The 13,678-nt window shown below is 39.5% G+C and overlaps 1 protein-coding gene across 9 annotated transcripts in view; it reads right to left on the bottom strand.

Moving 5' to 3' along the window:
- The window catches only part of LOC106093800 (prominin-like protein), an 86,896-nt gene that overhangs the window by 12,502 nt on the left and 60,716 nt on the right, over positions 1–13,678 (bottom strand). For 8 of the 9 annotated variants that reach the window (XM_059360980.1, XM_059360969.1, XM_059360988.1 and 5 more), the window contains exons 5-13: positions 11,990–12,177; positions 10,424–10,588; positions 10,234–10,358; positions 4,318–4,341; positions 4,035–4,200; positions 3,785–3,954; positions 1,109–1,218; positions 937–1,041; positions 13–868 (exon numbers count right to left, since the gene is read on the bottom strand). In XM_059360980.1, coding sequence (XP_059216963.1) covers positions 13–868; positions 937–1,041; positions 1,109–1,218; positions 3,785–3,954; positions 4,035–4,200; positions 4,318–4,341; positions 10,234–10,358; positions 10,424–10,588; positions 11,990–12,177 — 1,909 coding nt within the window. The remainder of the gene's footprint in view (positions 1–12; positions 869–936; positions 1,042–1,108; positions 1,219–3,784; positions 3,955–4,034; positions 4,201–4,317; positions 4,342–10,233; positions 10,359–10,423; positions 10,589–11,989; positions 12,178–13,678) is intronic. The other variant, XM_059360966.1, reaches the window with a different exon arrangement.

The following is a 13,678-nucleotide window of genomic DNA, read 5'->3' as shown; positions in this document are numbered from 1 at the left end:
CAAAACACTTACCAATGGATCTATGATACTGTTGCACGAAGCCACAATACCCGCCTCATACACATTGGCCATGGGATAACAAATGCCAATTTTCGTTTCCACCGCATTCACCACCATCTTCAAGTAACGATCGATTTCACCAGCAAAATGGCTGGTGAACTTCTCCGCTGAATCCTTTACAAATGTCCTGCCATCCTTACGTATAAAGGTTTGAGCCTGTTCGATTTCATTCACCAGCAAGGGTATGGATTGTTGGAATTTTTGGTCTTTGTAAACTAAGGTGCGATCCAGTTCTTGGGCTAATTTAATAAGTTCGGCCGAATGAGTTTTCATGGGTATCACAAGATTCTGTTCATACGTCTCCAGGTGTAAGGCCTGATTACGCAATGACACTTGAACATCTTTCATGTCTGAACTTGTTATCTTATTGGCAGTGGCCCTCAATTGTTGGGCAATATCCTTGAGGGAGTGTTTCGTTATGGTATCGTTTAAGTTGTCGACGAATTGGCCGGAATCAAAGTCTTTCAGTGCAGACTTTCCCAATTCCAAAATGCGTTGTTTATCGGCGGGAGAGAGTATATCGACATTGCTATCGTTAAAGTCAATGCCATTGACCAAATCACTTAGGGTCTTATTGATCTGATATTCGGTTGGATAATCCTTAATGGCATTAATATCGACCATATTGTTAATGTGCAAAACTTCGTAGATGGTTTGATTTTTCTGGCAAGCATCAATGATATGAGAAATATGGAATGGTGGCAGAGAGCCCGAGGCAGCTTGCCCCTTAATTTTGGAGGGATATAAGATTTCATTTAAATCATATAAATTGTCAAATTCAGCAAAAATGGCATCCGTTTGGGGGTTCCTGGACGCAAAAAAAAACAGATAAAGATTTCAGTTTAAGTTTAAACATAATTTGATTAGGAAACTTACCTCAAAGGAACACATACACCTCTATAGGCTACAATTCCTATAAGGAAATGTACTAAAGCTATTATTGTTATACCCGATATGGTCAGGAATATTATTGCAACAGCGCTGAAAAGAGTTAGGGGAGGCAAAATACGTAAATCACTTGTCTATTGGATAGAATTTTTTAACTTACAACATAAGGAACCTGGAACCAGATCCCTTATTGCAGCAATCATCTCCGTAGCCATCGGGACGTTTGCCGCAAATTCCGCATAATAAAGCTGCCACTAGGCAGACTAGAACCTAAAAAAGTAGAGAATATTGAAAAGTTTTAAAATTTTGTTAAAATTAAGCAGAATTGTAAGAAATCGGTAAAGCTTTCTACACCACCTACACCAAAATCCTATCAAACAAGGAGACACCAACAATCAGAATTACACCTTATCTTATTGACAGATAGGTCAAATAATGTGGCGCAGATCAAGAATTTCATTGATCTCTTACAATGTGTTGGAGCGTTGTTATAGTAGCCACATGTTTGGAGGTCGTCAAGCTCCATAGTTGAGGTCGCTTATGGTCCATAGGCCGTGGGAGCGTGGCTATTACTGCGCTAATATCTCCGCCTTGTCATATCGAGTATCATAGGCACTCAGTATTTAAGCAAGAGCTGGTGCCGCCCGGCCCCTAACTGAGTCTCTTCACTCGATACCGCTGGCTTGTCCGCGACTGAAGTTACTCCTACGGAACATTCCACTATCCGCCATAAGGGCGACTATTCTGTCCCGGCAATTGACCCCAAATCTAACTCCAAAAATCTTCCCGTTCTAATTGAAACGGTCCACAGTGACTAGTTACCTGAATTGCTGTTCGATCCGGAGTAAATGTATATGGTGCGGCGGTATTCAGGACGCCGCAGCCTCCACAAATAAGACGGAGGCGGTACGTGTCCATAGATTTCGGATAGTGGGATGCTCCAAATACGGTGTAGCTGCAACTCGAGTGCAGAGTCTTAGTGACAGGCCGGCCGGCATCGGCTCTTGCTTTAATACTGAATGTCAATGATACACGATATGACAAATGGCCATAAACTTCGCGCAGTGATCGGTCCTATGGACCAGAACGAGCTTGCTCGCATATGGAGCTTGACGAGTATCGCCACCTCCAACTTATAAAAATATGGTTACAACAACAAAAACTGGAGCAGAAGTCTCAACTGAGTTCCCTGGGTGTCATTTGACATCTGAAAAGCATTCGTCCACGACAAGAGCGCTACCTCGTCAGACAGTTACAACCTATGTTGACAGTCCGGCACTCAATGCCATGGCAGCCGGTTGTACGTACCAGATTGACCCGATGTAGTACTTCATCGGCAAGCGCTGCCACCTCATTGTACAACACACTGCTACAACAACGCACCGGATTGACCCGATGGAGTCCTTCATCTTCAAGGGCTTCCGCCTCAGTGTATACATTGCTACAACGCCAACAACAACAGTCCCACACTAAAGACTCTGGACTCGGATCATCGCCATCTTTCGGGCTTTGGATAAGATTTTGAAGTAAAATGGCTGCTTTGTCAGAAGTTCTATGCGGACGGTACTACAGCAACACAGATAGCTCAAACCTTGGGCCATGTGAGGTGTAGGCATGTTAAGGGTTTACAGATAGGTCATGGAAAGGTCTAGACGTGCTGAGTCCCGAGCTATCATGTGGTGGCAGAAAATTTTTTTGCCGATGACCTAGTCTAGAGTGGTTGACTGAGGATTGGAAGGATGCTTATTCATGAACTTTTAAACAATGCCCTCAGGCTGCTGATAGGGGTTGCTTTTGAAGCCACCTTTGCTATTCATTTTGTGGAACTGCAGGTGATTGAAGTGACTGATTAAAAGGAACTGTAGTTGATGAAAACTTTTTCGGGCACAAGACACATATATTTTACACAATGCCAACAATCATGAATAGGATAGAAATGGAGGCAGCTCCAGGCAGCTGTAGGATCGGAAATTGATATTTCGATGTGTTGCAAATGGAATGACTAAATGAATATACCCATTAACCTACGGTGGTGGGTATAAAAATCCATTTTTGAACGTAGCAATCTTCAAAAAGTAATAACGGTTTTCTATGCCTACGAGCTGGGATAGCCCAAAAGCAAAATATTGGATCTAGATGGCAACTCTGTATTTACAAATCATATGGTAAAGTTGTTATTGTAGCCACATTTGCATGTTGAGGTGGCGATACGCGAGAAACTCTAATAGGTGAGAAAGTGCGTTGCGGTCTATACGGCCGATCGTCGCCGGAAATGATGGTCATAGGTTATTTAAAGGCGCCAATAACTCGCCTTGTCATATTGAGCATCATAGGTACTCAGTATTTAAGCAAGAGCCGATGCCGCTCGACCTCTCACTGAGACTCTTCACTCGTTACCGCTGATTGTCCGCGGCTGCAGTTACAGCTGCTCCGGTTTAACCATTAAAGTATCCGCAAACTGAGGACGCGCCAGGAAGCTCCCAGCTAAGCTTCTCCTGATAACGAAGAACACCACATAGATTGAAGCTCAAATAGCTCCGAGTTAATTTATTGAGCCCCGTACAGGGGCATTGTTATACGAATTGGCTAAATTCCTCCACTCTGACTGATAAGTATGATTCAAATCTGTCCATAGCCTGATATATAAACCGATCTCCGAGTTATACTTCTTGTGCCTTTAGGTGGCGTAATTCTTATCCGACTATTCATAGTGGCATAAACGTCTGTCTGTCTCTGTCAATCATTTTCATGTTTCGCTTTAGTAGTGCTAATGCATTGATGAAAAACCCCATTACCATTCAACTCATAATCCCCCAACAACAACAAAAATACTTACCAACAACAATATGGAACAAACTCCTATGCCCATGTAAAAACGATATGGACCATATTCAGCTAAATAATTATCGGCAATATTTGTATATTTCTTGGTATTTGAACCAATGGCTCTTGACGCCTTGTCCAATTCAGTTTTAATGTCATTGGAAACTTTTTGTAAACCATTACCTAGAGAAAAAGATAGACAACAATTCACCACAAAAAAAAAAAAACTAAAAACAAATTCTAAACCCAAACATTGAACTCACCAGCTTTGGTAATGGCCTCAATAATTTGCGGTGTATAATTGGCAATTGTGGTATTAAGATGAGTGCGCATTTCTTTCAAAGCATTACTTCCTCTTTCTCCAGCGGAGGCAATGTTGTCACCAATCAATTGATCCAAGTTGTCAATAATAATAGTAACATCGGGTAGCTGATGAAATGAAATGGACAGAGAAATGGATTGCAGTTAGTAAGAGTGAGATAGAATTTTAGAAATTGCCGCAAGTTTTATATTTTTTTTGCATGTTGTGGGTATCTTGGCGCATACCTTAGGGAAATAACGATCCACCATCTACATAAGAAAGCAGCAGTTAAAATGTATAATGGTAGAGAAATTTACACATTATGAGAAGGAAAATTTATAAACGTATACATTAAAGGGGGAAAAAAATAATTAAAAAATCATCAAAAGCCCCATCTTCTATATATAACAAGTAAAAAGGCGTTAAGGCGTTAAGTTCGGCCGGGCCGAACTTTGGATACCCACCACCTCGGGTATATATGTAAACCACCTTTCGTCAAAATCCGGTGCAAAACTCATACCTTATGTCCCATAGCAGAAATATGTGGAGGGCTTAACTTAACTCTTTGTCCACAATTTCGGCAACATCGGACAATAAATGCGCTTGTTATGGCCCCAAAACCTAAAACCGAGAGATCGGTCTATATGGCAGCTATATCCAAATCTGGACCGATCTGTGCGATAATGCAGAAATATGTCAAGGGGCTTAACTTAACTCACTGTCCCAAATTTCGGCGACATCGGACAATAAATGAGTGTTTTATGGGCCTAAGACCCTAAATCGGAGGATCCGTCTATATGGCAGCTATATCCAAGTCTGGACCGACCTGAGCCAAATTGACGGAGGATGTTAAAGGGTCTAACACAACTCACTGTCCCAAATTTCAGCAAAATCGGATAGTAAATGTGGCTTTTATGGGCCTAAGACCCTAAATTGGAGGATCGGTCTATATGGCAGCTATATCCAAATGTGGACCGTTCTGAGCCAAATTGACGAAAGACGTCGGAGGGCCTAAGACAACTCACTGTCCCAAATTTCAGCAAAATCGGACGATAAATGCAGCTTTTATGGGCCTAAGACCCTAAATCGGAGGATCCGTCTATATGGCTGCTATATCCAAGTCTGGACCGACCTGAGCCAAATTGACGGAGGATGTTAAAGGGCCTAACACAACTCACTGTCCCAAATTTCAGCAAAATCGGATAGTAAATGTGGCTTTTATGGGCCTAAGACCCTAAATTTGAGGATCGGTCTATATGACAGCTATATCCAAATCTGAACCGATCTAAGCCATATTGATGGAGGATGTCGAAGGGCCTAAGACAACTCAATGTCCCAAATTTCAGCAAAATTGGATAATAAATGTGGTTTTTATGGGCCTGGGACCCTAAATTTGAGGATCGGTCTATATGGCAGCAATATCCAAATCTGAACCGATCTAAGCCATATTGATGGAGGATGTCGAAGGGCCTAAAACAACTCACAGTCCCAAATTTCAGCAAAATCGGATCATAAATGCAGCTTTTATGGGCCTAAGACCCTAAATCGGAGGATCGGTCTATATGGCAGCTATATCCAAATGTGGACCGATCTGAGCCAAATTGACGGAGGATGTCGAAGGGCCTAACACAACTCACCGTCCCAAATTTCAGCAAAATCGAATAATAAATGTGGCTTTTATTGGCCTAAGACCCTAAATCGGCGGATCGGTCTATATGGGGGCTATATCAAGATATAGTCCGATATAGCCCATCTTCGAACTTAACCTGCTTATGGACAAAAAAATATTCTGTGCAAAGTTTCAGCTCAATGTCTCTATTTTTGAAGACTGTAGCGTGATTTCAACAGACAGACGGACGGACATGTCTAGATCGTCTTTTTACGCTGATCAAGAATATATATACTTTATAGGGTCGGAAATGGATATTTCGATGTGTTGCAAAGGGAATGACAAAATGAATATACCCCCATCCGTCGGTGGTGGGTATAAAAATCAATTTGCTTTTGTTTGTGTGTCGCTTATAGACCCAAAAACGTTGACACTTCCAATTCAGATTCCTGTCCAAGATCACACCTAAGTATTTCACCTTGTCAGATATCGAAATCGTCGTATTAAGTAAACGTGGTACGTTAAATTGTCCCACCTTTGTCTTCCTCGTGCACAGGCATATTTCAGTCTGCTCTGGATTAACATTGAGACGTCTGGGTCTGGCCCAGTCATATGCCATATGCAAGACCCTTTCGGCCCTTCTGCATAGCTCGTTCGGATTCTTACCCCTTAGAAGTATTATAACATCGACCACCTTTACTTAATTCTTTGTGAAAGCAATTACCTTTTTATACCCTCCACCATAGGATGGGGGTATATTAATTTCGTCATTCTGTTTGTAACGCTCTGAGATATGCGTCTGAGACCCCATAAAATGTATATATTCTTGATCGTCATGCCATTTTAAGTCGATCTAGCCATGTCCGTCCATCCGTCTGTCCGTCTGTCTGTCGAAAGCACGCTAACTTTCGAAGGAGTTAAGCCAGCCGCTTGAAATTTTGCACAAATACGTTTTATTAGTGTAGGTCGGTTGGGACTATAAATGGGCCAAATTGATCCATGTTTTGATATAGCTGCCATATAAACCGATCTTGGGTCTTGACTTCTTGAGCCTCTAGAGGGCGCAATTCTCGTCCGATTTGACGGAAATTTTGCACGTAGTGTTTTCGTATCACTTTCAACAATTCTGTTAAGTGCGGCGCAAATCGGTTCATAATCTGGTATAGCTCTCATACAAACCGATCTTGGATCTTGACTTCTTGAGCCAATAGAGCGCGTTATTCTCAACCGATTTGACTGAAATTTTGCATGAGGTGTTTTGTTATGACTTCCAATAACTGCGCTAAGTACGGCGCAAATCGGTACATAACCAGATATAGCTGCCATATAAACCGATCTGGGATCTTGACTTCTTGAGCCTGTAGAGGGCATAATTCTCATCCAATTTGGAAAAAATTTAGTACAAGCGCTTCATTCATGACCTTCAACATACGTGTCTAATATGGTTTGAATCGAACAATAGCTTGATCCAGCTTCCATATAAACCGATGTCCCAATTTTGCTTCTTGAGCCCCTACAAGGCGCAATTCTTATCCGAATGAACTGAAATATTACACAATAGTATATTCTTATTCAATATTCTTTCTTTGCCTAAAAAGAGATACTGCGCATAGAACTCGACAAATGGGATCCATGGTGGAGGGTTTATAAGATTCGGCCTTACTTGTTTAATCTTATTTACCCTTCCTTGTTTTGTGGCTCTGTTTTCACTAAAATACCAATTTTGTGACCCTTTCATTAAACCCTTTCCCAGGATAATTTAAAAGCCCCTTGCCCATATAACGGAGTTGTATTCCATGACAGGGATGACAAAAAGCATTGTCTTACGTGCCTTAATATGTATCCTGCTCATTCGACCCTACTCACAAATGGCTTGCAAATGACGGCAGAGTGATTCGTCCCTAATCGTCCTCTTGTCTTCAATGTCAATCATTGACAGAGGTTGCTATCATACACAAACAATATATCTACATACATATGTGTAGATCGGTAAACAACAATACATGAATGTGAATGGAAACATGACTCACTTCAGAGCAACAACCGTTTTTAGTCATCTCTCATGAAATAAATTTTGAATGTGTTATCATTCCACACGCTAGTAGAGTTGAATCGTCTGTTCTTAAAGATATTTTTTTTTATAACCAAAGCTTTTACAATTTATTAAATAAATATAAAAAGTCATATTTACGTATACTCATTAGTTGTAAAACTCTCCAAAGAAATGAGTGACTATTCATCATTAGTCAGAGTTCTCTAATGGTAGTCGAAAAACGGAATTTATCTTTCAGACAAGAGTTTTTATATCGCCACTAAAGTTTAGTAACCATTTACTGCCATAAACCACTAAAAAATTTCGTCACTCGTTTCATTCGTTTCAACTCATTGACATCAGCTGATTTTATGTGTGCTTTATTTACTCATGAAGCGGATTTTCTCGCTTAGTTTGTATGGAGAAAAATGCTACCCCTGTTTAGCTAATCTTAACTGTGTTCGGGAACTCAAAAATTTGTGCAAATTCGCACAAAGTTTTACTGAAAGTCGTCCGCGTACTTTATTTGCCAGCAGAAGAGAGCGCGCGAGAGAGCAGATTTTGACAGTTAGAAAATAGAGAACCTGCAAATTTCTACTGGGACTTTTTTGCCAGCAGAAATTTGCTACTTTGAACAGATGTTCAAAGTTGCAGCAAATAATATGCAAATATAATTGTACACAAACATCGGGTACTATTATAGTGTTCAGATAGGCTGAGGACAGTTGTAAGATAATCGACTCCAGGCAGATCCAGATTCTTCAGCACCAGTGTAGATATTCTGTCTGGAAAGAGCGCTTTGCGCGACTTGGCGCCACAAATTATATTCGTAGCTTCGTGCACGGTTGTTGTTGTTGTAGCAGTGTTTTGTACACTGAAAAACTCCATCGGGCCAATGAAAGACTCCACCGGCCCAATGCGGTACGTACAACCGGCTGCCATGGGATCGCGCACGGTAATTTGTGATTGCTGTCCAGCAGCGCGGAGATCACACTTACACGAACAGCTTCCCTTCTAGCCTTTTCACTCTCGGGTCAATAAATTGACTTTTATCTAAGGAAAATACCTCACCTTTTTATTTAAAAAAAATGTTTTCCAAGCAAGCAAATAATAAACCAACCAAAACACAAATCAGCTGTTTTTCTGCAAACTTTCACTGGAAGTCGTTCGCGTACTTTTGCTTGCAATTTTGTTTAAAGAGATTAAAATGGCTCTTATTCTCCTGCTAATTTTTACTGGAAAAATACGCGAACAGACCTCTTATCGCCGTTTATTAAAAGATATGGTGTCATCATTCAATATGAATGACAAAACTAAAAGAGGAAGAACTTAACATATTCATACACCGATTAAACATTCTGAAGTGGCAAAATTGCTTAGATTTTCAATAAAATCACATTAATGAACTCCGAGAAACATTTATTTAAAATTAGAATTAATTATTTTGTTTGTTTTGTTGATATTTAATTATTTCAGATGTGGTGTCAGTGCTGCCAACGAAAGTTTAAAGCATTTAGCGGGAAAAGCGTTTAAATTATCCACAAGCTAGCGAATCCGCTAGACTGGTAAATAAAACAAAACATTTGTAGAGGGAAAACAGCTCATATCGATGAATTGGCGAACAAAGTGAGTAACAAAATGTTTGCGTACTCAAAAAATTGTGCAAATTGGCACTAATTGTTACTAAAAGTTGTTCGCGTACTTTATTTGCCAGCAGAAGAGAGCGGAAGAGTGCATGAGAACTACATGAGATACACGAGAACTCAATAACCAAGAAAGCTTGCTAATGTTTACTGGATGTTTTTTTTTCGAACAGAAATTTGCAGCATCGAACAGCTGTTTTATGTAAAGCAGCTGATTAATTGAAATAAATAACAAAAGAGTGTAAAGGCTGTGCTCGTTCTTGTTTATTTCTCTTTCGTGACGAGCTCAATGATCGGAGATTGCAAATGGAAAATGAAAACCAGAGATAGCAGCACACACCAACCACTATGGGACGCGTTTCGTCTTTAATTAGAAGATTTTTCAACCATATTAGGTTTGATGGCATCAAGGGCCGTGCGCTGGTATGATAAAATTACCACATTAACCACACACGGCAACCCTGTCTATTAGCTGTACCTTTTCCCAATGCATGTGTTTTTGTGTAATGGCAGACTTTTTTTCTGTGTCAATTACACTACTTCCGTGGTACACATGATTCTGTACATCTGTTGGAAGTTGTATTGATGACTTCGAACGCAAATTTTTACTGAAAAGTACGCAAACAGACCTAATGTTAGTGGTTCAAACAGTTAAAAAGCTTTCAGTAAAGATGCAACTCCCACCCTTAAGAGCCCTTATTGTGAAACGACAAATAACTGATGGCATTGCGTTAAGAACATAAAAACCAACATTAACCAAAAATTTTTGGTTAAGATTTTCGATATGGCTGCGTTAAATATCGTAAACCTTTTTTTTACCACTGTATTTAAATAAAAAAGGGTCTACTCCTTTTCGTGGCTAAAACTAATAACCTACCTGATCATAATGTATTCCATTAGCATCCAGTTTTCCTATTTCATAACGATTTAATACATCTTTACATGATTGATCTGAGCATTTGTTAAGCATGACCAGCAGATCGCGTTTTACACCTCGTAAACCTTGAAAGAAAAATAGGACAATTATTATCAAAAAATTTTTTTATCATGCTTTTCCCATTACTTACCATCACTTAATTGAGAAGCATATACCCTCAAGTCATTGGTGATTGATTTCATTTGTTGCAATTTCTCCTTAAGACTGGGCAATTTCTTTAAGAACTCCATGAGACGGCTAACAGAGACAGCCTTGGATTTTTGTTCCAAATTGGATATAATAAAATCGGAGGTGGCTAAGATAAAAGAAAGATAAAATATTAACTACGCCGCAATGAATTCAAAACTTTTATAGGTTTTTATTTATTTTTATCGATACTGTCGACCAAGTTTTTGGTTATAAAACAATTTTTCTTTATACAATATCCGGCTGCAGACCTTTGTTCTCTGTTTCTTCTTATATATAAAATTCAATTTGTGTTTGTTTGTTTGTTCCGTATAGACTCAAAACGGCTGAACCGATTACCTTGAAAATTTCACAGTTTATGTAGGTTGGTCTGGAAGGAAACGTAGGCTATATGATTTTTTGATATCGGGAGGGAGTGGACCCTCCCCCTTACCCCAAAAGAACTACCAAAAACTAAAAGTGGACCGATCGGGACAATATGGGATTCAAATGAAAGGTATTCAAGAGTAGATTACGAATTTCATAATAAAAGTTGGGTCCAAGTACCTAGGGGGCCGCCCCAGCCCCAAAACCCCTTAAAATAGGTTTATTTGACGATCATAACAATATGGGACTCAAATGGAAGGTATTCGGGAGTAGATTACGAATATGGTCAGGAAATAGGAATAGGCTTTATAATTTATTGATAACGGAAAGGGGGCGTACCCTCCACCGTTACCTCAAAAAACACCACCCAAAATCAAAAGTGGACCGATAATGACAATATGGGTATCAAATGAAAAGTATGCGAGAGTAGATAACGAATCTGGCATGCAAATTCATGTCGAAGCATAGGGGGTCACCCCACTCCTACAAAAACGCCAAAATTGGGAACCCGGTTTGTTTGTTCCATTTAGACTGAAAAACGGCAGAACCGATTTTCTCGAAATTTTCGCATATTGTGTAGGTTGTTCTTGAAGGAAACATAGGCTATATAATTTTTCGGTATCAGAAGGGGGACGGACCCTCCCCCTTAGGAGAAAAATACTACCTAAAATTAAAAGTGAGCCGATCAGGACAATATAGGTATCAAATGAAAGGTTTAGGAGAGTAGAATACGAAAATGGTATTACAATTTGAGTCTTTGTACCCATCGGGCTGCCCCAGCTCCAAAACTCCCCCAAACAGACATTTCGGACGTTCATTTCAATATGGGGCTCAAATGAAAGGTATTCGGGAGTAGATTTCGAATCTGGCATACAAAATCAGATCGAAGTATAGGGGGTCACGCCATTAGACCCATTATGACTTGGCTGAACCGATTTTCTTAAAATTTTCATAGATTGTGTACGTTTGTCTGGAAGGAAACATAGACTATATAATTTTTAGATATAGGGTTTTTGTTTTTCTATTTGTTATAGAAACAGAGAACCCTATGGTCTGCAGCCGGACAATATACGAGTGTATGAATTATTTATCTGTCATTCGTTCAATTTATGTCTTTGTTTATACAATTTCATCTCCAACTTACTCTGCAGTATAATCTGCAACTGATCCGATAGCTGTTTGTAGTTGTTAACCAATACATATTCCAATTGTTCTGATGTTACTGTCAAAAACTTTTGTGTATCATTGCTTCCAGCACGAACAGCTTCTGTGCCATCATCTATGCCATATTGCATGTAGCTGTTGGTGGCAAAGGCTACAATTACACCAAATCTGAAAAGAAGAATTTTACAAACAAAAATAAATAATATATACAAACAAGTAAAAGCGTGATAAGCGGGTCGAATCTTATATACCCTCCACCATAGATCGTATTTGTCGAGTCCTTTTCCCGATATCTCTTTTTAGGCAAACAAAGGATAAAAAAAAGAATTGCCATAATATTGGAGCTATATCAAGTTATGGTCCGATTCGGCCCTTAATTGAATTGCATGTTGGAGACGATAGTAGAAGTCATTGTGTAAAATTTCAAACAATGCGAGTAAGGACTGAGCCCTCTGGAGGCTCAAGAAGCAAAATAGAGAGATCGGTTTATATGGGAGCTGTATCAAGCCATGGACCGATTCGGATCATATTTGACACGTATGTTGAAGGTCATGGGAGAATCCGTTGAACAAAATTTCAGCCAAATCGGATAAGAATTGCGCCCTCTGGAGGCTCAAGAAGTCAAGATCCCAGATCGGTTTATATGGCAGCTATATCAGGTTATGGAGCGATATGAACCATATTTGGCATAGTTGTTAGAATTTATAACAAAACAAGTCATGCGAAATTTCAGCCAAATCGGATAAGAATTGAGAAGACTCAAGATCGGTTTATATGGCATCTATATCAGGTTATAGATCAATTTTATCCATACTAAGCATATTTATTGGAAGTCATAACTCAACACGTCGTGCAAAATTTCAACCCAATCGGATAGGAATTGCGCCTTCTAGACGCTCAAGACGTCAAGACCCCATTTCCACCATACCGATTTCCACCATACTCAACACAGTTTTTGGAAGTCATAATAAAACTCTTCATGCAAAATTTCAGCCAAATCGAATAAGAATTGTGCCCTCTAGGGGCTCAAGACACTTTGCATTTAGAATTCGTCTGAAGCGGACGCTTCGGGATTCGATGCTTAGTCATCGTTATACACAGTACAGTTATAACTGTACATTGGTTTTAATTCTGTATTTTTAATACACGTGTTTTAATTTACAGTTGGTGGGGACACCAACTTCGGAAGTACAACCTGGCATATAGAGTCGTACTCTGCCATTTCGATTAAAGTCCAAAAAAAAGGGGCTCAAGAAGTCAAGATCCAAGATTAGCGTGCTTTCGACGGACGGACGGACAGACAGATGGACATGGCTAGATTGATTTAAAATGTCATGACGATCAGGAATATATTTACTTTATGGGGTCTAAGACGAATATTTCGAGGAGTTACAAACAGAATGACGAAATTAGTATACCCCCATCCTATGATGGAGGGTATAAAATTAGGCACATACAGTTGTTAAATTTTGATTTTTTCTTTATTTAATTTGTATTTTTTTATTCTACAGTATGTAGTTCCTTAAAGTGCATTGACTACGCATGTTTTTTCCTTATCTTGATAAGAAAAAAATCATCTTTAGCAAGAACTTTCTATTAGGTAAACGATTGATAAGATTGCCCTTAACCTTTGTGTATTTCACACTTAATTTCACACATCTTGAAAAAA

Source organism: Stomoxys calcitrans, chromosome 1 (assembly GCF_963082655.1).
Source record: "Stomoxys calcitrans chromosome 1, idStoCalc2.1, whole genome shotgun sequence".
Taxonomy (NCBI): Eukaryota; Metazoa; Arthropoda; class Insecta; order Diptera; family Muscidae; genus Stomoxys; species Stomoxys calcitrans.
The sequence above is the reverse complement of the archived record's forward strand: the minus strand, read 5'-3'. Positions and strand labels throughout refer to the sequence as shown.